General features: G+C 34.9%; 2 protein-coding genes across 2 annotated transcripts; one reads left to right on the top strand and one right to left on the bottom strand.

Annotated features, from left to right (window-relative positions):
• The first annotated feature begins 2,016 nt into the window (after positions 1-2,016).
• Positions 2,017-10,953, top strand: LOC142982615 (facilitated trehalose transporter Tret1-like). The gene is made up of 10 exons (XM_076129209.1): positions 2,017-2,097; positions 6,284-6,516; positions 7,087-7,240; positions 7,560-7,729; positions 7,843-7,963; positions 8,070-8,165; positions 8,319-8,377; positions 8,628-8,783; positions 9,225-9,407; positions 10,041-10,953. Exons 1-10 carry the CDS (start codon positions 2,052-2,054, stop codon positions 10,293-10,295), a joined length of 1,473 nt encoding a protein of 490 aa, XP_075985324.1. The 5' UTR covers positions 2,017-2,051; the 3' UTR covers positions 10,296-10,953.
• Positions 10,954-13,372: 2,419 nt separating this feature from the next.
• LOC142982876 (facilitated trehalose transporter Tret1-like) lies at positions 13,373-23,463 on the bottom strand. The gene is made up of 8 exons (XM_076129590.1): positions 23,339-23,463; positions 18,687-18,916; positions 18,094-18,414; positions 17,571-17,676; positions 16,375-16,455; positions 15,787-16,004; positions 14,350-14,532; positions 13,373-13,869 (listed from the first exon to the last, which is right to left on the bottom strand). The coding sequence occupies exons 1-8, from the start codon at positions 23,373-23,375 to the stop codon at positions 13,630-13,632; spliced, it is 1,416 nt and encodes a 471-aa protein (XP_075985705.1). The 5' UTR covers positions 23,376-23,463; the 3' UTR covers positions 13,373-13,629.
• Positions 23,464-23,598: the final 135 nt, after the last annotated feature.

The raw sequence follows: 23,598 nt of genomic DNA on the forward strand, positions 1-23,598 counted from the left end.
GAGAAGCTGATGACATAAACAGCTACTGCAAATATCGACGAATTAAGTTATAAACTGTAAGTAAATCTTTGAAACTATACCTGGGAGATAAACGCCATATTTATTCAACGAAACATATTTAAAATTTAGTTGAATGAATAATGGCGACACGTGAGATCATACGCCTCAGCCAGTTTCAGGATGAGACTCTTTCCTGGTACAATAATGATTTTACCAGATTTCGAAAAAAGCCGTGTTCTAGTCTTAGTTATAAGAGTAGCCGTGAGTTTCTTGCTAGCTCTTCTCATATGAGTCTACTCTCTTTCCGAGCTAGTGGTAGATTTAAATGAATAAATAATTTGATTTTGATTAATATAGATTGAAGATCAATACCTTGTTGTGATAGCATTGATACAAATTTCTTCTTTGCGTTGAATTAATTTCACATTAAGTAGGATCCGCGCAACATGCTATAAAGTTATTTGGCTAATGTTTTTACAATCAGCCTGCCTGACGTCAACCTTCTTTTCCTTCTTGAGTACCTACGAGTTGGGCAATGGCAAAGATGTGTGTTAATGGTATGGTAGCGTGTGCTGCTGTGGTGAAGGAATTGGAAAGGTGAGAAATAAACCCGTTTTTTTATTCTATAATAGTACAGATCCATGTGTAGAGACATTCCTGATCACCTCTCGTACACATTTCTTCTTTCAAAATTAAACTAAGTAAACTTTCTCATGTCCCGTGACTATGATGATTTTCTGACAATGATAAATATAATACTAGTCATAAATAGAAATATTATAATACAATACAATGCAAATATTGAACAATGATGCAACATCATAGAAGAAAATATCATTTTGGAAGCTGTTTTCAATGAGATTTTTATAGATATGACTTTGAATCTATGATAATCTATGATTTAAATAAGAAAGTTTTTGTTATGATAATAAAACAAAAAGAAAAACGATATACTTGGTAGACAAATACCTGTGAAAAAAGGAAATTATGAATTCTACAACCTGTAAGCCTCAATTTATATGTTTATCACGTCTTTATAGGTATCGGTTGGCTAATCAGGTGGAACTTTGACAGTCGTCTTGTCTCTTTATCCGACACTTATCCAGTTCAGTGTAGTATTTACTATAAATCTTATATCCGAAGGTACATAAGTGGACTTAACGACATTACAGACATTTTCTATCTAAGTCTTTTAAAACTAAAATTGAAAGTATTCCAGCACACTGCACTATATACAACACTAGTGGCAGTCAGATGTGGCAGGTCGGTAAACAATCAGTGTGCTAATTTTCTCCGTTCTTTTGAGGGCGGGTAACACTTGAGTAAAAGTTTAGCTTATCGACTATAACCTCAATTGACAACAGCTAAGACCAACCAGTTGCTTTCGGGAGCATTTTTGTCTCCAGGTTGACCACTAAACCATACAATGAATTAATTATTAATTCACACAGTTTCGAAATATGTTTTGGTAATTTTGACATTTATTTAGGGAAAACAAGTAGTTTGCACTTTTTCAACGGCAAATATTACTAGTAGTTTTCACACAAGTATTCATACCGGTAGTCGCAATTCAAGAAAGGTACTCAATGAAGCATACTCAAGTACACCAGGTTGATGCAAACATAAAAATGATATGCTAAATAAAAGAAAAACAAGAAATATACTTTCATTTGCAGATAAAAGTATTTTTAGGCCATCCATCTAAAGTGGGATTTTATAGACAAAGACGCAAAAGATAAAGCCTGTTATTTACACATCCGCATGCTACCGACAGGATATTAAAACAGCTTAAGATTTGACGCTAGTTATGTAAAAATAGAAATTAAAACTCCATTATCTATCACGATTCTTCCACCCAGTATAGATTAGTTGCCATCTGTTAACGGAAAAAGAAGCCTCTATCACGCAACATAAACAATACAACACCCCCTTATCAAGAGATTAGTTATTTATATTAGATTTTGTTTGTAAATACAATGAGTTAAAAGGTAATTATATTATTTCATAGTAGTCAGTTGTGGTTGGGGTCGGTTGTGGAACAGAGAAGCCAAATGATGAATATCGGAAGATTACGACAGTTCCATGCTGCTTTTGCAAGTAAGATTAATTCTCATTTATATTTGCGCCCATAGCCAGTTGCGCTCACCGGTCGGTAAACGATCTCTGGGTTAAGCAACCCTTGGTGCGGTCATTCCATAGATGGGTGACGGCATAGTGGTATTTGAGCTGGGCGTCTCCGTGCTTCGGTGACAAGTGACTTTAGGTGACTAGTGGTTTATTCAAAGTCTCAGCAGGGGTCGTATAAATATTTTTGATTTTTATTGATTATAACATTTATTGAGGGCATGCAAAGTCCCCAACCCGCACTTGGCCAGCGTGGTGGATTCAAGGCCTAACCCCTCTCTAAATACGGGAGGAGAGCCTTGCCCAGCAGTGGGACATTAAACAGTTATATTTATTTATTTATTATTGATGAGAATTTTTTCGTTGTAAGGTGGATGATACCAGTGGATTTTGAAATAACTATTGATGTATTTGCGGCGCGATCCGAGTATCTGAATTTTTGCCGTAAGATTTCGGGTTTAATTACCAGGACGGACAAAGGAGTATTGTATTTTTTTCTTATTTCTATTACCTAGAATTTTACTCAATAGTAGGTTATGTGCCCGTTAAATGGTAATAGGCACGGTCCCCATTACATGAGACTAACATTGTTAATAGCAAAACATGGGTGTTTTTCATACACCTCTACCTACACCTTCGCGTATCACGAGTGTGATATTGTGTATGTATAAGTCTACTATGCAGTCCAAAACTGTTTCAATATAAAAATTTCTATAACAGTCCGTTCATGCGTAAGATTATATATTCATAATTGCACTTCGGGTTTCCTCACGATGTTTTCCGTCACCGTTATTTTTCCAGTTCATGCATATCCATTAGATCAATTTAGAAATCTGAATTTTCACATTTCCTGCACAGTGGTTTTTCCTCTAGAATTAAACAATTCATTCATATATTAACACACAATTACATAATTATATACTAGAGCCGTATTTATTATAGTATTCTATACTTATTTCCTTATAAACTAACTAGCTGACCGACAACACCGCTTTTGTACAGTCAGCTGCAATATTCGCTAAACAAAGTAAACTGAATACAATACAATAAATAACTTATATTTTAGAAACTTGCTCACTAAATATGCAGATAACATCTAAATTTGTTTGAATTTATAAATTGTCTCAAATGTTATTATAGTTCATTTTATAACAACAATGCAAACCTGTTTTAATAATATTAATATGTCCAGCGGTTTTTGTAGATCACTGTTCATAATTTCTACTTTTTTAGCTGTGTACAGGCTGATATTGATTTGAAAAAAAAAAAAAACAATAATCGCAAAATAGCCTATGCTTGACTCTAAGTCGTAAATTATCTCTTAATCTGTAGTTCTATATTTCAGGATGGGAGATTGAAAATGGTGACTATGAGTTTCTCGCTAGCTCTTTTTATAATACTAAACCACTATTCCGAGCTAGTGGTAGATTTAGTAACAGTACACCATCATAAGTGTAAACATTTAACCGTAGTTAATAAATGTCTTGATTTTATTTACCTATCATACTAATAACTTAAATGCGAAAAATATAAAATAATTGACATAATGTTACCTACAGTTTATCCTTTGTGTAACAATCGTTTGTGGTTTGTGGTTTTACTCTCATTCATATATATTTAAATAGCCATGATTTATTCTCTAGTTAATTCATCTTGTAGGCAGCTTACGCTTTTCTTGAAAGGTTTTCCTGTTTTCATAGTTCAATTTATATTATTTTCTAGGAAAATTGTGTGGCCTTCATAGCTAGTTGCATTTACCGGTCGGTAAAAGATATGTGTGCTAAGCAACCTCTGGCGTTGTTATTTATAAATGGAGAATGTTAACAAATTTGGGTTATTAGCTCTCCATATTTTTTGTTAAAAATAAAAAATACTAGTGAAAGAATTACTTTGATACGTCAATTAGTTTCCGATTTATAAGAAAAACTAGTTGTAACCGCGCGAGTCGGTGTGACGTCATTGTACATCACGCTAAGTCTGGCTCACATAGTCGTTTTTAATAATATTTACTATTATTACACTTAAAATGTAATAAGCAGACGAAAACACAACAAAATACTGCATAAGCTATTACATCTACGGCTGTAGACTTGATATTAAGCGGGACGCGGCCCGCGCGGCATGGTGTACTATGACGTCATGCTGTTAGCGGGACTCGATATTTTTTGAAACTTTGAATGCTTGTAAAATCAAAACCACTTGGTATTTTTGACTAAAACAAAAACTAGTTTTCATGTACATGTACAGGCTTTACTGAGTCAAAATTTCAAGCGATTTGGCATACCTAGTAACATTCTCCAATGTTTCCGTACATCGAAGGGCACATTAAAAGGCGGTCCTGATTGTTGTCAATTAAGATAACGGTGACAAACTAACGGTAAAAAACTATGGCAAAAGTTTCGGGAGGCTTGAACAAATTTGACACTAAGTTGAATACTAGCCATACGATAAAGTAAAAAAAAGCACCAGTAATATTTGCAATTCAACTATAACAGAAAGAGTAATAAATTCATGCATGTGCATTATGACCACAAAGAAGATACGGGCGGCCATCGCATGCAATAATTATTAGGAGCAGAGTCGCCTCTTAAAATTCTGATGTTTGCTTTAAAAATGATTTAAGTATAAATCGCTATCCATGATTACGGTAAAGAAACTGAAACTGCTACCGTAATCAAGCTACCTGTACCTCGATTCTGTACCACTATCGACTACCGACAACCGGCTAGCTATCGAAATTTTGACATTTAGAATGTACTGCCAAAATATTTTCTACGACACCCGTCAGAGGCGCTGATCAGATTTTCATACAAAATTTCTCGATGACAGGTCGGTTGTCGGTAGTCTATAGTAGTAGAGAATCGAGCTACAGGTGGCACTTCTACATCTCCACACTGGCAGCGCGATTCTGTACATTTGGTACTGTCGAGTATCGAAACTTAGACATTTAGAATGTACTGCCAAAATATTTCCTATGACACCCGTCAGAGGCGCTGATCAGATTTTCATACAAAATTTCGCGATGACAGGTCGGTTGTCGGTAGTCGATAGTAGGAGAGAATCGAGCTACGGTAGCTTGTACCTACTCTGTGATTGAAACAAACAATATATCTATTCATATTAAACTCTGTCGTTATTAAGTTATTGGCTGACTGATGGACAACGCACATCCGAAACTACGGAGCGTTTGAAATCTTGTATGAAGATTCTTTAGGAAGTGTAGAGGAGCAATAAAAGAGGATTTTGGGAAATTAGGAGTTAAAAAGAGAGAAATACTTTTATATAAAAGAACGGAAACGGGAAAACACAAGTCCACGTTGACGAAGTCGCGGGCGGCGTGTCGTATATAATAAAACAAAGACAACTAGACCACCGTGACATTGTTTACAAGTATTTAAGAACAAAAACAAACAGAACATAAAAAATTAAATTCGCACGCGGTTTTCCATGACGCGGTAAGACTTTAATTTATTTCAAGATTCGGTTACAAGTAGTTGATAAATTTTACGTTTTGTGTACAAATGTATTAGTATACTTAGTAGGTTTATTACACGTGATTATTATTGAATGAGATACGCGTTTCTATGTAGAGTTTGTTTTATTATTGTGGGTATTTCTTGTTTGTTGTATAAACAATATTGAAGGATTGTATTGCAGTTCCTTGTTTGTACTTAGACTATGGATATATATACATATATGGACTTTAAAACTGTTTGTTGTATAATAGCAAAATGGTTATAATTTCAGTATCTCGATCGTTGATTTCGAAAGTATCGATAACTTATTTTAAAAAAGATGACTTATTAAGTTAAATCTTTTCGATATTTTTTCTTTATAACAGTGATAGGCGAGTGGTATAAGTTGATACCTACCACGTAAGTAGTCGCAGGTTTGAACCCGAGGAAACACACCAATGACTTTTAGAAGTTATATGTGTATTAAAAAAAATATCACTTGTTCCAACGATGAAGGAAAACATCGTGATGCAACCTTGCATGCATGAAAGATCTTTAGAACAGTTCTTGAAGGTATGCACAGTCCCCAACCCGCAATTGGCCAGCGCGGTATACTCAAGGCCTAACTCCTTCCTCATTACGGGAGGAGTCCCTTGCCCAGCAGTGGGAAATGGATTAAATTTATTATTTTTCTTCTTCCACAGGCGGCTTCGGGACATTCCTAATGTCAGTAGTAACAGTATGGCCGTCATACACATCAGAGTTATACATGTCCAACACTACGACACCACTGTCTGCTCCAATGACGAGGATGGAAGAGGCTCTACTTGGGAGTCTGCCGGCGTTAGGCGCTGTAGCCGGGACGGTGACAGCTGGACCGATAGTCGATATGTTCGGACGAAAGAATGGAGGGCTGTTGTTGACTTTACCTTATGTGGTTAGTTTGACAATGTACTTATGAATTTTAGTAATTTTATTTGACTGGTTAAGGTCACAACCATTGCGTCGGAAGGTCATGGGTTCAATTCCCACACGGAACTTTATTTGTGCGATCCACAAGTAATTGTTTCGCGTTTGGTTGTGGTTTGTGTCCATTGCTTGTAAAAGTCCTCGCGACACAATAGCAATTAATTCTTAGTGCGGGAGTTGTCTTTTTTTAAATTAATAAATTTAAATTGAAGTAAAATCAGTTGTTGCAGCAGGGTCCATATTGAAATCGTTTGTAAGGGTCTTGTGTGAAACTAATTAGGTTATAAAACAGCCTACCTTCAAAAATGCGTTTTCATTTTAAAAAATATTACCTTCGATTCAGATAAAACTATTTGTAAATCCAAATTTTGACGATGTTGTTTTAAGTCATACTCATGGGTATTTTCAACACAAAGCAGTACTATTACCAGTACTAGTAGTAACTATTACTTCAGAAGAATTTCTTCCAAAATAATTCTAATTCCGACGAGCTTGTTTTTAGTTCTTATTACTTATAGAGCAATATTTTATTTTACAGCTATCATGGGCTGTAATAGCAGTATCTTCATCAATAAAGGTGATCTTAGCTGCAAGGTTTCTGGCTGGACTGTCAGGAGGAGGGACATTGGTACTCGTACCCATCCTAGTGTCAGAAGTATCAGAAGATTCTATCAGAGGATTCTTGGCTTCAAGTAAGATTCCTCTTCTTTTCTAAAGTTTATCTCGACTTGCGATAGAGTCTTTTTTTATTTTCTTTTTCCATTTCACTCCATACCTACATCGCATTTCTGGAAGTTGCGCTGTTTTAAGAATTTCGCATGAATTAGGAAGTTATTCAAAATTTTCAACATCCTGAAACTTATCTGGGCATTATAAATGGGCAAAGATAATAGATAGCCCTAACCTAGTAGGTTTTTTGGCATGGGATCATGGACTTTTAAACTTGAAGAAGATTACGACTGGATAAGGAACTGAAAATACAGAATTTTGAAGCACAAGTTTTTGTTACAGTACCAACATTACAAGCATGCTTGGGCAACTTACTATCATACATGATCGGATGGTTCCTCCCTCACAAAATGGTGCTCTGGGTCAATGTGGTGTTTGCTGTAGCTGGCTCTTTACTCTTCCTACTGGTAGAAGAAAGTCCTGTCTTTTTGTTAAAGAAGAGAAGAGATGAGGTAATTTTTCATCCAATTTTTTTTTGTGTTTAAAATTCATCTTGCAATAGAAATGTGTATTTACAATTATATTCAGTATTTATCTTCTAATAAATATATTTTCCTTTTATCAGGATGCGAAGAAGGCTATAGCGCGGTACCGCGGGCTGCCTACTTCGTCCCGTATAGTGCAAGAAGAGTTATTTAGATTGAAACAGCTAGTGTCTCCTGGAGTACAATATGAGTCTATCCTTGGTAAGAATTTATAAGCCCGCTTTTTATAGTCCAATAACTTAGAAGAGAGCTGAGCAGAGATGTTTGAAGTAATATTTGTCATATTAACAATTCGTTTTTTTTGCAGAGTCTGGTACTAAAGCTCAAGAAGCAGAGAAAAATGAGAAAATTAATCATCAAGATATACTGCCGCAGAAACAAACGTCTTCGTACAAGACATTATGTGAGTTTAATAATAATATTCTTTTCATTACACCGCCGAGACACGACGATAACATTCTTACCCATTGAGTGTCAAATAACTATTTATATTAATGTGCTCTTTCTTGAGCCTATTATGGACATGTAGCTAATTTTGATTTTTATTTTGTTTCAGTTTTGTCACCTGCATCTAGACGGGCGTTTATTCTCGTGACCACACTCATAACACTACAGGTAAATATTTTTAGTTTCGCCTAACCACCTTCTAAACAACGTGACGCCTCTGTAAGCAAACAATTACATTACAGGCTTTATAATGAGAAGATTTATTTACCAAAATAAGGTATTCAATAAATTTTTTAAACAATTAAGTAGTAACAACATAATACGATTTGTTTTCCATAAAGTTAACTCTTATCCATCATACAACCTTCGTTATAACAACTTTACAACAGATTATTTACCGTACATCTCTTATTTCTAGGTGTTCATGGGCATGGTGCCAGTGCAGGTGTACTTAAGTACTGTATTCACGGAGACGGATCCGACCAGAGCGGATATGTTTACAGTCATATTTGCCTCTCTCCAGTGCTTCGCGTCTCTTGTTATCGTTATTGCAGCTGATAGGACTGGGAGACGAGTAAGTATTGATTATAAAAAAATAGTATATTATCCTTTTAGGTGGTAATCGTTATTTCTTATAGTCTCACAGTTAGATGTTGAAGTTTATTAAGATTATTGTTTTTGATAAAAGCTAAATTCACAAAATGGTTACTGTCAATACCGAACTACTCTATTGATTCTTTATATAACACGAGAAATAAGATAAAATTTAAAATCGTTAATTACAAACCGCTACGGGCCGAAGTTTGTAACAAAAATAAAACACCTTGAAAGCAAACATAAGTTTACCTTTGAGTGCTTGACTTTTCGGCGTAGATTACGCGAATGCAAATTACTGACTGTCTGCCACGCTCTAACATTGTAGTGAGGAAGATTATTAGATCTCGTTCTTACAAGGTGACATTTCAGATACTTTACATTTTTATTTAAAGTCTCAACATCTGCATTTTCTTTTCAGTTCCTTCAAATAACGTCGTCAGCGCTCATCTGCCTGTGTTTAACTGCACTAGGCTTCTTACTTCAAACAAGAGTGGCACCATCGTGGGTCACTGTCGTGGTTATCATGCTGTACTGCTTCCTATTCGTAGTGGGAGCAGGATCAATTCCTTATGTACTCCTGGCCGAGATGTTTGTTCCTGAGGTGAGTATTATTATTAATTACTAGTTTTTACCCGCGACTTCGTCCGCCACCTGAATTTTTCCATGGGAATGCGTCTTTTTCCCGGGGTAAAAAGTAGTCTATGTCCTTTCTCGGGTATCAGAATATCTCCACACCAAATTTCATGCAAATTGGTTTAGTAGTTTAAGTGTGATTGAGTAACAGACAGACAGAGTTACTTTCGCATTTATAATATTAGTATGGATTATTATTATATGGGAGGGAAATATTAGACACAACACTCTTCAGATTTTTTTAAAGAGACCTCCTCTCCTCTCTTTCAGTCCAGAACTCCTCAGTTTAAATCAATGTCATGGGGACTTTTATAAACATTATATTAAGAATGGATACAAATTATCTTCGGATTACACATATATATTTGTTCTTAATCACTCTCGCATAGACCTTTTAAAGAACGAGAAAAAATGTTCCTTTGAAAGAAAGATTCTTCTACTGATGCCACTTGAATCGGCTGCAGTTGATAGACTTTGGCCAATGATGATAATGATGTTCTGTGGCAATTAAACGAAAGGCGCGATGACTATTTTAACCACTGCACTAGCTCTGAGACCAAAAGTAGAAATAATGTTTAATATCATGGTCATTTCTTCACAGGTAATGAACCTAGCCACTACACTGATCATTGAATGGATGTGGTTCACGAATTTCGTGATCATCACCATCTTTCCCTACATGATTGAGTTCTTCGGCATCTATGGCACTTTCTACGGCTTTGCTGCCGTTAGCTTAGTGAACGCGCTCACCAGTTACTTCATACTCCCTGAGACTGCAGGACTATCGATAGAACAGATTCAAGAAAAACTCTTGCCGAGGCGGAAGAGAGAAGAGAAAGCGAGAGAGCAGACGTAGAGCAGATAAGCATTTAGAATGAATAGTTTTGAGAAGAATGTTTAAGGACACTCTCTTTAATTCTAAAGATTTACTTTTTGAACAAAATTCAACAGTTTTATAAAGCTATCAATTTGCTACTGCGGTTGTTGCTATTGTTTAAAAAAATTGTTGCTGTTAATTTTAATTTAGTAACAAATTGTAACACAAGATAATATGTTATTTGATTTTCTTTTATAGTATTGTATTTTATGTATTTGAAACATGTAAGTTGCTTTTGTTTTTAATTTGACATAGTCACAAATTCGAAAGGAACTGAAAATTTGTTTATAAAATGTCCAAACTGACTGATTCTTCTCAAACTCATCGTGGAAGCTGATCTGAATCTTAGGCTTGTTTCTATGGATCTTTCGCATTGCACATCTTAGTTCTAATATAACCGATAATGCTCGTCCCGGCACAGGGCCATCTATTGAGCAAATCGGTCAACTTCATCATCATCTTCATAATTTCACTTCCGGATCCGTATCAAACAAAATATAGGTAAATTATTTTTGACAAATATTAACATTCGTTATGTTAATATGTATTTATTTAAGTTATTTAGGTTATTTTTTGTATCTCAAGAACATTAAAAACTCCATTGTAATAAAATAACTAATAAAGAGTTATTTTGTTGTTATAAACTGTTTTTGTTTTACTTATACGACACCTAAACCTATTATTTCAATTCTTTGGTGCTAGTAACATAAAATGGTTTAGGCCCTTACTTAAAGATATTATTGAGGTTAGTAGATAACATAATAATATGACACGATTTATCCCTGGTGAGAACTATTAAAAGAAGGCATTTAAACGCCAAAACAAGTGTTTTCTTGATACTGTGAATTATATAGGGGTCTACTTCATAGATAGTATCGAGAGTAGAAAATTATATTTTTACTTGATTGTTAGTGAAATCTTAAGCTAACTATTAATACCTATTGCCTAGTAAATATGGCATAGCAACTAAACTGAACTACATTGCAGTAAACACTCTCTATTTCATGTACATCAAACAATCACTTTTATACTACGTTCACACGCTACGTCACACTTTACACAAACGCAGCGTTTGCAGTTTTAAGAGGGATATGTAAATGAATGAGTGCGGCCCCACGATACTGTAAAAATGCGACCCTAAAAATATCATCGTAGCAAATTTGTTGCCGTTGTATTTTTTCAGGCGCTAGTTTGCTGTGAACGCCGTAACGACTAATATATTTGTAATAATTGTTTGTCTGTCTTAGTTACTTGCTTAATATTATTATTAATTGATATTATTCTTAAAATCATGCTACGTGTTCCTACGCGGTACACAGATAATCAAGAACGTAATTCGCTGTTTGTTTTACAAACTTATTGCTCTATCCACACTCATAACTTTTTTTAAATTATTTTGTTTGAAATTTTATCTTGATTTTGACTTAACTTATTGGTGCTTGTGATTGATATTATGTAGTAATGATTATTACCTGCTTCCAGTTGCAAATAATTGCCATTTTATTTCATTTTTAGACAGTGTATTTTGAGATCATCCATACTTTTTCACAAGAGAGCTGTTCAACCTTTCTACCATCATTAATTTTATACAAAAAAAGCAACAATAATCTTGAACTTGACACGAGTACCAGGAAACCAGTCGTTATAAAGAGCGTACGTTTTACGACAGAGCACATAAAGCTTAGGTTTTATTGCTCTTCGTATTGCGTATAATGTTGTCAAGGTGATGTTGATATCCACGTTTATTATGTTTGCCTAGTACAACGATCTCTTTGACGTGTTGTAATATGAGATGAGATGTGGACAGATAGATACGTTTATAAGATGTTACATAGTTTTTAGTCGTATTTATTCACTGGTTTAATTTTTTAGGAGTTAGACCCAAATCTTTAGGTTTAGTTTAAACTTTTTTCATCGTTAGGACATTAATCATCTAAGTTAGCTTATTAATTTAAATTAAATTGGCGATTGTGCTTAAACGATGAATATGCAGGTATGTTGTATGAAACGCAACAAACGATCTATTAAACCCAATTTTTTAAACTAATTGGACATCTCACTTTGAATATTGTCAATTGAATACAATGTTCATAAATTGCTTAGAAGTTAATAAGCAGTAGTCATTAATGTACTATTTTTATTATTAAAATTACTCTTGAAAATGTGACAGTGTATACATTCTTGCCTTTGGCTATACGATACTGAGCTTGCATCCTACTGACACACTGTCCTCGATATGAATAATATAATTTTAACACATAGAAATATTATTGTTAGTAATGAGTATGATGAACACACACAATGCCAGCTTGATTGTGATGTCAATACATTTTAATCAGAGCAAGATCTTATTGAACTTTTTTGTGATCGGCAGTTGCGATATTAAGTTTGGTATCTATATAAATATTACAAAAGCTGAAGAGTTTGCTTGTTTGTTTGAACGCGCTAATCTCAGGAACTACTGGTCCGATTTAAAAAATAGGTTATATATCATCACGCTACGACCAATAGGAGCAGAGTAACAGTAAAAAATGTTACAAAAACGGGGAAATTCTCTCTTATGTGACGCAAGCAAATTTGCGCGGGTCAGTTAGTACTGGCAGACAGTAGCAGTACCGGACATTGTGAGTTGGAATCTCATCCTGGAGTATGTGGTGCTAATCTGCTTAGATATAAAACTAAATAGGACTGAAAACATTTCCCGTCACGTATTGCTTTAATAAGTAAACATTGGGTTGTAGGTATAGATGTGTATGAGAAAAGAAAATTTTCTAAGGATCGTACCAAGTGGCGGTCCTTAATTGTTTTCTTCTCTGCTTACTCCTAAGGGCAAAAGGCGTCATTTTATGTATGTAAGTATGTACATTTATTTAGTATGTACATTGGGTAGTGAGTATACACTTATTAGTTGTCTTTTTACTCCACGTCACTAAAGTGCACGTCATTGTATGAGTTGCCAAGTAATTATTTATGTAGGTATTTATACCCTAGTCAATATTGCTTGAATGACAGCAGTGTCTCAAAGAAAATTAAAAACAAAATTTTGTAAACAAAAACTTTATTTTATCACAGTTATACATACCAGCTCACAATTTCGTCCTATCACCACACAACACTTTTTTTACAAACAATAACATAGCAAAAGCCTAACAATGTATATGATAGGATACAGGAATTAACGCGAACACGCATTTTAATGGAATACCTACCGTTTCGGCGCAGGTTGCATTCACCGTAGTCGCAAGCTGACAAGTTAATTCCCGTATCCTATTATATATTAAACATACAAAGCGAATGTTTAAAAGTAAAAAGCTTAACAATGGTTCCGATGTTTCTTCTTCAAGAATAAAGGCTGGATTTCTTCGACCGTCAGTCCTTTGGTCTCAGGTAAGAAGAAGATGCAGAAGACAGAAGTTAAGAAACAAATGACAGAGAATATGTAGAAGACTGGACCCCAGCCGAGGGCTTTGAGAAGAGGATTGATGATGAAGAGGACGACAAAATTGCAGAGCCACGCCCACTCCACGATTAACATGGACATGATGCTTTTAACCTGAAATAGATAAAATAATAATCAGTTTTTTCTTCAATGCTTTCTTGAGGTTTATGAAGGGTTTGTAGAATGTTAGTAGATGTATGAAGTTTGGTTTCAATACAGAACAAGTATTGGTGCTACATCTAGTGTTTACATAAATGACCTAGAAAAAATGGTTTCTACATAGTTCACCTTTTAGGAATCAAAAGAAACTCCTGTCCTAAGTCCATGAGGAATCCTGAACGTAACTGTACTTATCAACATTTAGGAAAATCCTGGTTGCTTATAGATGCCAACTATAAAAGACTTACCCGCTCTGAAAGAGAATTTCTTATGCCCAGTTTTTGTGTACATTTGGCGGTAGTTTATCTATTCAATTACGTTTTTTTTTGTATGAGTTTAAACGCTATTGAATAGATTAACTATCGCTAAATGTACCTCAGAAACCGGGGGTTAGAGAGTTAAATACCAGGGCAACATAAACAAATAAGAGCTCACCTCAGGCAAGAACAGCTCAGCCATCAGCACAAACGGCACGGTACCGGCTCCGAAGGTGTACATGATAGGGAACACGTACATGAACACGGCAGTGATCCAAGTGGGACCCCAGTGTAAGTGCATCTGAGTGCCTAGTACTGCGCAGCTGATGCCGGCACCGATTGACGCGTAGATCATTAGGGGCTGGAAGTACAAAAATTGATTAATTGATTTTATTATTCCTTTTTGATTCTTTAGTACTTTGTTTATTCTTGATCTTAGCGTAATAGTTGTTTAAAAATCAGTTTCAATAACGTTATTGCCGTTGCCTAACAATGGTAGGTTTTGACTTAGACGAAAACTGTCTAACGTCATTTTAAAAACTGCTATTGGATTTAAACATAGTTCAACTGAACAAACTGTTTTTTTTTTAATTAAATTAAATAATATCAGGAACTAAGAGGTCGTTTGATATATGTAGCAAATCTAAAACAGTCCTCATTGCAACTTGCTTTATACTTATAACTGCTAAATTACCATTAAGTAGTCCCATGGAAAACTTGTTCCCACGTCTCCAAAAGGACCAATCCTCGCTACACTTTCACCAAACAAATATCTCCATAATAAGTTTAAAGAGAAAATCAATGTAACATGCAATCAGTTCAAGGTTGATCCCGCATATAAAGCTGATATATTTCCATTATTCAATATCAATGAACATAAATAAATGCAACAAGATGCCTATCTTCAAGCTTAAGCGAATGTGATCGCAATATTAGATTTTGATGTTAATGAGACAAACTGGGTATTCCAAATACCTTTTGTCTGGCTTTTTTTTAAGTTTCGATTAACTTCAAATTCAACCGAAGGTTTCGTTACAAAAATATTAAATTAATAGGCAATAAATTACATAGTACATAATGAGACCCAAGAAGGAAATAAAACTCCTAATAACATATTGTGTGATCTAGAAATTCGAAGCTTACTTGGTTGCGTATTGTGTATATCAATTGGCAACTAGTGGATACTAATGTTATAGCCACTATGTACCAATGTAAGCAGCAATCTGCTTCGGCGTAACGTATAAATCACTATCATTTTTGAAGAAAAACAATGTAAAGCATAGTGTCTATCAAATAGTTGTCTACAGAGTAATACAATATTCGGCGATCCGAAGCTAAAAAAGTACTACGGTACGACTGCCTCCGTGGCGCAGTGGTTTAGGTCGCCACGCCGATACCACTGCAGCGGGAGGTCGTGGGTTCGATTCCCACACGGAGCAATTAATTGTGTGATCCACAAATAATTGCTTCGGGTCTGGTTGTGCTTTATGTCCTTTGTGTGTGTTGTTTGTATGTTTGTAAAAGTCCCCGCGACACAAGAGCAATTCTTAGTGCGGGCGTTGTCTTTTTTATAAAAAAAAAAAAACTAGGCAAACATAAAATCAAAGGAGCTCACCCGTCTTCCTGCAGCATCGGTCAAGTAAGCAGCAATAAAACCAGCGGCCACTATCACGGCTGCCATGATCACACTACACAGGGTAGGTGACGCTGACGGTATGGCGCTCTTGAACAACGAGTCAGCGTATATCTGGACTACTACCAGACCTTGGAAAATCGATGCAGTTCCTACTACTAAGTTCACGAAAAGAGCTTGGCGAGTTGATTTGGATTTTTCTGTAAATGGAAAAAAAAATTACGCTTTAGCAGAACCTATACTGAATTAAACGTAAATGACTGTGGTTTTATTTTTAAATGTGGGTAAAGCAATCTTTGGTACGGATGTTTCATAGATGGGTAGCCGTGTTGTAGTTTTTGAGCCCTCAAATTCAACTCTGGACATTCAGTGTAAATGTTGTTCGGAGTTACACTGACTGATGACACTTAGACAATTCAGCTACCCGTCTTTAGAATGTAAACACTAGAGGTTGCTTACCTCCTGACTGTATAACAAACAAGTAACTGTTTAGTAGGGTTTAGCCGATGAGAAAAATTTACTGTGGATAACAAGCCATTCTTTTAGATGATTGCCATGAACACTACTTACTCATAAACTGGAAGAAAGTCAACTTCTCAGCTGGTTTTTGGTCCAAATCTGGGCTTAGTTTTTCTTGCTCAGGTGTTGATTCTGTAACATTATAATACATGAAATATGAATTATGGCCATCTTTAAAAGACGACGAAATTAAACGTCTTTGTCGCAGTGGTTATGGTGGTCACTCTACCGTTACCAGCGCACAAGGATTTTGTAGGTTTGAATCCTATTCGAAACAAATATTGCTACCAATGTACGCGTGTTCTAAGAGTTTGGTTCCTACATGGAAAAAGTATTAGAGTGAGCCAATAGTAACCAATCCTATAAAAAATAATGGTAAGGTAAGCTTTAAAGAGTTACAATCTCCGAGAGCGAGATTTGTCTTAAAAAATCAACTGTCTAACTATCACGGTGCATGAGATGCAGCCTGGTGACACACAGACAGCAAAATTTTCGTAATAGGCTTGTGTTTTAAATCGTTTGAGTACGATTCCCCAAAGATATAACACCAAAGTACCAAAGACGTCTAGACGTCAACAGTCAGAACTTTGACGTCACAAATCTCTTTAATCTCTTATTTGATAAAAACATAAAAATAACTCCCCTAGTTTTAAGATCACGCACGGTTTATTACTAAACAAATATGCGAAACGAAGAATATACAAAAATGTAAGCCTACAATAATGTTTTCATAACTCGAGATTACGATTATCTCATTGTTGTTGTGGTTTCTTAACACATTGCGAATTGTTGATAACTAGTTGTGCGACGCAGTTTCACTTGTGTTCATAAGGCTAAGTTCATATGATCGCGCGAAGCCGCGCAACTTTCGACCGCGCGGTACAAGATCGGAGTAAACAGCTAGTATCGTCTACATCGCGCTCCGACCCTCGCGCTAGTTTTTGAACCGCCGGTTCTGTTACCGCACGGTGATGTAGACAATTCTAGCTGTTTACTCCGATCTTGTACCGCGCGGTCGAAAGTTGCGCGGGTCGGCGCGATCATAAGAACTTAGCCAAATGGTTATTTTACCTTTGTAGGTCGTAGAGTAATGATTACCAGACTTATATTCACGTTCTTTTTTTTTACACTTATCTGGGCCTATAAGACCCCAACATGTACTTGGCCAGAGTGGATGACTCAAGGTCTAATGAGAAGGGGCCTCATTATGGGAAGAGTGATGACTAAATCGTGGTTTCAAAACTCACCATCAAATTCTGGATTCAAAGATCTCTTGATCGTATTGATTTCTTCCATAACTTCTTTATCTGTCACTTTCAAATGTCTGAAGAAAGCTATAGCTTGGGCCGCTTCCTGAAAATGATATGAAATAACGATTACTTTTCATGAAACTACAGATCGCAGACGACGAAGTGCAGCAGCGAACTTGTCTTTGTGACTAATTTTAACAGTGTCTGTAACCATTGAGTGACCGTATCTTCAATTTCTGATGACGCGAGAGTTAAGCTTGGTTTTGAAATTAGTAAGTCTATGGGCTACTGTTGTCTAGAAATTTTACTTAGACTCGCAAGGTACAAGAATATCCATATTAAAAAGTGTTAAGTTTTATCAAACAAGTTACCTGGGAACCATTTAATTTGTAAAATCATATTAAAAAATTTAAGATGAAAAAAGAGTCTTAATAATGTTTAAGAGTTTCCCCAACATAGCTAAAAATATAATACATATTTTATAATCGAATCCGATCTGAAGTATAGTTCTACAACATACCTTTTCCTTCCCGACAGTCATCAAATGAATCGGCGAATCTTTCATCACGAACAATAAACAGGCTCCGGCGGCTGACATTGTCAGTCCTATGTATATCATCACATCATAAGCGAGGTACCCCCCAAGGCCGTAAGAAAGCAGCATGCCAATACCGTAAGAGACCAGGTTGGCTGTCGTCATGGCTCCTCGGATAGACTCCTGGCATATCTCACTGATGTATACAGAAGCTATGAGGAATATGGAGCTGCTGATGCCAGATATGAAAACGCTGGTGAGTACGACTTCTACCTGTCTGCTGACTGCGAGCAGAGCCCAGAAGACCTGAAAGATAAGTGGTTTTTAAATAATCTTTGTTGGTGCCAGATTGGATTAATTAGCATTTTAAAGATAGAATCAAATTGAATCATCAGATTTGAATGAAATTAAAATTGGACTACATGGGATGCACTAGATATTTAAGAATATAGCCAAAATCAGTTTATCTAGTAAAGAGTTATAAGGTCTTCTTCCTACTTTATTTTTAAGTCCAAATAATAGTTCAGTAGATTATGGAAATTTTATCCACTTTATGATTATAATAAAAAAATACTCACAACCAAACTCATAGCAGTAACAATAGAACAATTCTTTCTCCCTAATTTATCCAACATGAACCCAGCTGTTAAAGTACTGATGAGTGCTCCAACAGAAGACAGACTACCTAGTAATGATACCTCTGTTTCTGTCATTGGTCTGTTCAGGGTAGTGTTCTCTGTTCCAAATATCGTGATGGTAGACGCTGGCCATGCGAAGATTAGGCCCATGTTGATGCCCATTGTGCATACTGGGAACAAAGAAAAGTGATTGTAAAGTAGATTCAAGAAGGTAAATGGAGTTCTGTAAAAACTATTCGGAAAGGGCCAATAAACGCATCCAAATCGATTCATCCGTCTAGTCTAGGCAACAAACAGACATATAGACAGACAAACAGACACACATAGGGGTTAAACTTATCACCCCCTTCTTTATCGGGGCTTGAAAAGCACAGAATGATAACAATGCCTATAAAACAAACAAGATGATGGTTACAATATTAATTGAAATAGACTCGAGCCCTCCATATTTCTCGTTACTGTTAGTCACTGACATGTTACTCATTCACTGGTCTACAGCACTTGCATCGGAGGCTAATTGGGTACCTATCATCACTGCTACGCGATCACTTAGTTTATTATCCACCATTTTGTTAGGCATACTTTTGTATGTGACAATGGACTCACTTGAATTTTTTTCCAGCATTTTCCATGCTACAATAACGCGATAAATATATAGAATAAGTACTTGTCGACTACTTTTCTGTTGGTGCATCACCTCAATCTATGATAATATTTAATTCATGTTTCTTTCTTTCTTTTCCTAACCATTGCTTATGGTGGTTTTCTTCCAGAACGATACAGAGGTTGGGCTTTCGGTTCACCGTTTTTGAACTTTTGAGAAATCATTAATGAATTTTTCTTTTATTACTGAGTCAGAGTTTTCTACCCAAGGTTTTAAAACCCAAAACTACTTGCCGGGACGTTTTTTATATTTTATTACAACTTTCTAAATGCACGTGATTATACATCGTGACAGTGACATGGCAATTTAAATGACAAACACTACGAGAAAGGTTTATTACTATTATATTTAATAAATGCATAACAAGCTGTTATCTACAGTATTTTATAGTTATCTTAAGATTTATCTTGACTTTGTCGTCTCATGTATAGAATCTGCACGTGTGTTGCTGTTTTTGTACTCTTAACCACGTTATATCCTCTTAATCGCTTTGGGTGTATGAATCTTAATGTATAAACGTTTTAATATAAGATACAGACAAACTATCACATATTTCAACAATTTACTGTGACAATTTAGATTTAGTCAGTGAAATTAACAAGCGTGTTAATAAATATTATTGAACTACACACACGCGGTCATCTGAATCCATCATTAGCAGAGTTTGTGCTATGGTAACTGTACCGCGATTCTCTTCTACCATCGAAAACGGACCACCGCCTAGTTATCGAAAAATTTTGCACTAAAATCTAGTCAGCACCTCTAGCGGGCTCCGTAAGAACTATTTTGGCAGTACTTTTTAAATGTCAAACTCTCGATACTCGAGAGTACCGACTGTAGAGAATTGCGCTACTATGCGAGTAATTACAATAGATTCTAAGTGGATGCAAGGTCCCAAACATGCAATTGGTCAGCGTTACTCAGTTCAAACCCTTCTTGTAGTATGGTAGACCTTCACCCAGCGGTGGAACAGTACCAAAAAGGTCAAAATATAGAAAAAGCCGTGACAAAGGCTTAATAATTTGCTAGCGAATGACAATACGCTAATTTTAATATGTCGTAACATATTACAAAGTATTATTTGCTTTCCACTTTTATCCTATGTTAGGTATATTAGTTGTCTAAATCCAGTATAAGCTTTATATTAGCTTTACATTTTATACTAGGTATTAAAGTAGAAAGTTTTACTATTTCCGCACTCCTTTGGTGATATTTGGAATGTAATTAAATTTCGTAAAAATTACGTAGCAAATAGCGTGTACTCAGCATATGATTTTGAAGGATTTTAGGTCTGATTTTACTAATTTTGGACACAAATAATGATACTTAACTTAATTTTCCACTACTGTCGACAACCATCTAGTTATCGAGTAATTTTATATGAATCATGCCTCATGGGTGCCGTGGGAACTATTGCTACAGTTCATGTCAAAAGTCAAGCTCTCGATACTGTATAGTACTAACAGTAAAGATTTGGGCTGCTTACAAAAAGATTTAGGGGAAACTACATATTTTTACAAACTCTTTTTTCGATGTACGTGATTAAATTTAAGCCGTTGTTTAATCAAATGAAATTGTTCGAAAGCATATTTTGCAAGGTCAAAAAAATTAACCCTATATCATCAATACCAAGTTTTTTAACTTTCATGGCTTGTACCTACACATAATAAAATGCAATGATAATTTTTGAGAATATAATATCTTATTTGTTACGTTTCCACCGATTTGCACGGCCTTGTTCACGGGCTTGAAAATTGGTCGAAACGTCGAGTAACAAAAGGGGTACTGTATACTTTAAAATTTTGCGTTGCGTTTAGGTAATTTAGTATTTACAGCAAGTTTATTTCACTCGTTTGCAAAGTGACACATATAAAACTTATTGCCTTAAATAAGTTTATAAAGCGTTTATTAACAGTGAATAAAAAAAGGTAGACTGGCAGAAAATGCCCCTGCCATTAAGTCCGCTTTTATACGCATATTAAGTTCTAAATAAATAAATAAAATAACCTAAATCTTTTATAAATAATTTAAATATAATAATATATACATCGTACATTAATGTATTTGTTAGCGGAATGTGAAAGGCGTTACATTATTACTACTTTCAATGGGGTCAGCAGTACTTGAAGTCAAGTATTTCTTAGTTCTGAGTGTTAACCACACTTGTGCGCTTTAATTTACGCCAAAGCTCTTAACATATGTCATATTGATTGACTTATTCATTGTTTTTTTTTTAACTTAGATATGTACAATTTGTAGAGACGAATCTCTGTAAAATTGCATGCTTTCAGGTGAATATTTGAGAGAAATTTATTTATTTATTTATAAATTGTACGCTACTTATCCGATTTACTTTTAAACTAATAAAACTTCAAACTTCAGTTTGAAGTTTGATTTTAAAAGTTATTTTGTTGTACTGAAATAAAGTTTATTTTAAATAATTATCGCAAGTAATTTAAATGTCACTACTATGTAATGTTACAAGCCTAGAAAGCTTAAGACAGTACCTACATTTTTTATTCGCTTTGCATTTAGTTGTGCAACAATAAATTCATTTACGCAACTGAATTTATCTTTTATGTTTACTTAAATAGTTTTATAGCTTTAAACCTTAAGATTTAAATCTTATTCTCTATTTATCTTATTATATTTCATTATATTACGCCAACAATTCATTTAAACTGGTCTAGACATGCGTTTGATAAAATATTAAAATATAAAAACTGTATCTTCATTTTGACTAATTAAACAAATTGTGCCAAAGAAGCATCGCAAGAGTTTTTTAGTATTACGGAAACGTTTTAGACAAACGCCTGTGTACGTGTGTCATACCCGAAGGTGTATGAAATACATTCGTTTTTCACTATTTAAAATGTTAGTCCCATGTAATAGGGGGCGATTCTATTGCCAAATGCCGAACAGGTTGCCAATCTCCGTGCAAATATAGGAAATAACTTAATTTCAATTAAAAAGACCTATAGCATTTCATCCGACCCGAAAATCGAAACGGAGACCGTTCGCCATCAGTAATAGTATACACTATCGACTGCGACATTGAGTTTTAACGAACTATGAATTATATAATTGGATCCGAATAAATTGTTTGTGAACAATGCGAAAATTAACGAGTAAATGTGCGGTATATCGAAAACCGCCTGAGTGTGGCATCCATCTTCAAATGTAAAAGGTGTTACAATATGTTAATGAAAAATCTTGTGAATAGTTTGAAGTAATTTGCAACATTTTGTCATTTTAAATACAGATTTAATCCTTTTGTTTTAGACCGACAGAATACATTAGGTTTGTTATTATTTTTTAAGGTGTAAACAAAATCTTAACACTGTTAAACTATTTTTTAATTGAATTTCATGCTTTCTCTCGTTCTCTAGTTATATGAGAATACGTAAACAGTAACCGCCATATTCATCTAAATATATGAAGTTATGAAAGGCTTATAAGATATTTTGTTTCTTTCACTCCTTAGCGAAATAAAAAAGAGAAAACATATTTTAGTAGTCTTTTTACTAAAATAGGTTTATAGTGTGTTTATGAATAAGAGGGAAAAACTAGAAATAGCCGAAAATCTAACCAAGCACTTCAACCACATCTATACGCTTATAAAACACACGTTTGAATGCTAACGATATTCCATGCGGATCGAAGTATTAGATCGTGGAAAAAGTCTTTTTGCATTATAGTATGTATGAACTTGTAATAAAATCTGTTTGGCTTCAAGAATCATAAATGAGTACACGGTTCATTAGGTTTCTTTCAGTAAGCTCGTGAGGTACCCAAATATCGAGCTTTTTTGTGTAGAGAAAAGATTTTATTACAAGTTCATACATAATATAATGCGAAAAGACTTTTTCCTGACCTAATATTATTTTTTTATATTAATTTAAAAAATATATTTAAAAAAAATACTTACTTATACCCGTACATAAAACTTGATAAACGAGCCCCATTTTCACACACTTTCTGCTACGTTTTCCAAACTCGAGCTATCCTGTTCACCTTTGGGATACAACTGCATAACAGAATCCGATGTTTTTTGACTATATCACTTGTTATCAAGCCATAAATTAAAGTACTAGGCAAACATAATTATGAAAGAGATTAGTCTTAAGCTAAGGCGTCATTGTGATTTGTTTGAGGGAAATGAGATGATGAGTTTCAGATACTACTTTT

Source organism: Anticarsia gemmatalis, chromosome 22, assembly GCF_050436995.1.
Source record: "Anticarsia gemmatalis isolate Benzon Research Colony breed Stoneville strain chromosome 22, ilAntGemm2 primary, whole genome shotgun sequence".
NCBI lineage: Eukaryota > Metazoa > Arthropoda > Insecta > Lepidoptera > Erebidae > Anticarsia > Anticarsia gemmatalis.

What these genes read in the sequence shown, in the direction of transcription:
- LOC142982876 (XM_076129590.1), bottom strand. Translation starts at nt 23,375, where the DNA reads ATGGGGCTCGTTTATCAAGTTTTATGTACGGGTATAA. An exon ending in TTACTGCTATGAGTTTGGTT is followed by an intron (nt 18,415 to 18,686) that starts GTGAGTATTTTT and finishes CTTATCTTTCAG; the next exon opens with GTCTTCTGGGCTCTGCTCGC. An exon ending in GACTTTCTTCCAGTTTATGA is followed by an intron (nt 16,005 to 16,374) that starts GTAAGTAGTGTT and finishes TTCCATTTACAG; the next exon opens with AAAAATCCAAATCAACTCGC.
- LOC142982615 (XM_076129209.1), top strand. Translation starts at nt 2,052, where the DNA reads ATGATGAATATCGGAAGATTACGACAGTTCCATGCTGCTTTTGCAA. An exon ending in TGTTGACTTTACCTTATGTG is followed by an intron (nt 6,517 to 7,086) that starts GTTAGTTTGACA and finishes TTTATTTTACAG; the next exon opens with CTATCATGGGCTGTAATAGC. An exon ending in CCACACTCATAACACTACAG is followed by an intron (nt 8,378 to 8,627) that starts GTAAATATTTTT and finishes TCTTATTTCTAG; the next exon opens with GTGTTCATGGGCATGGTGCC.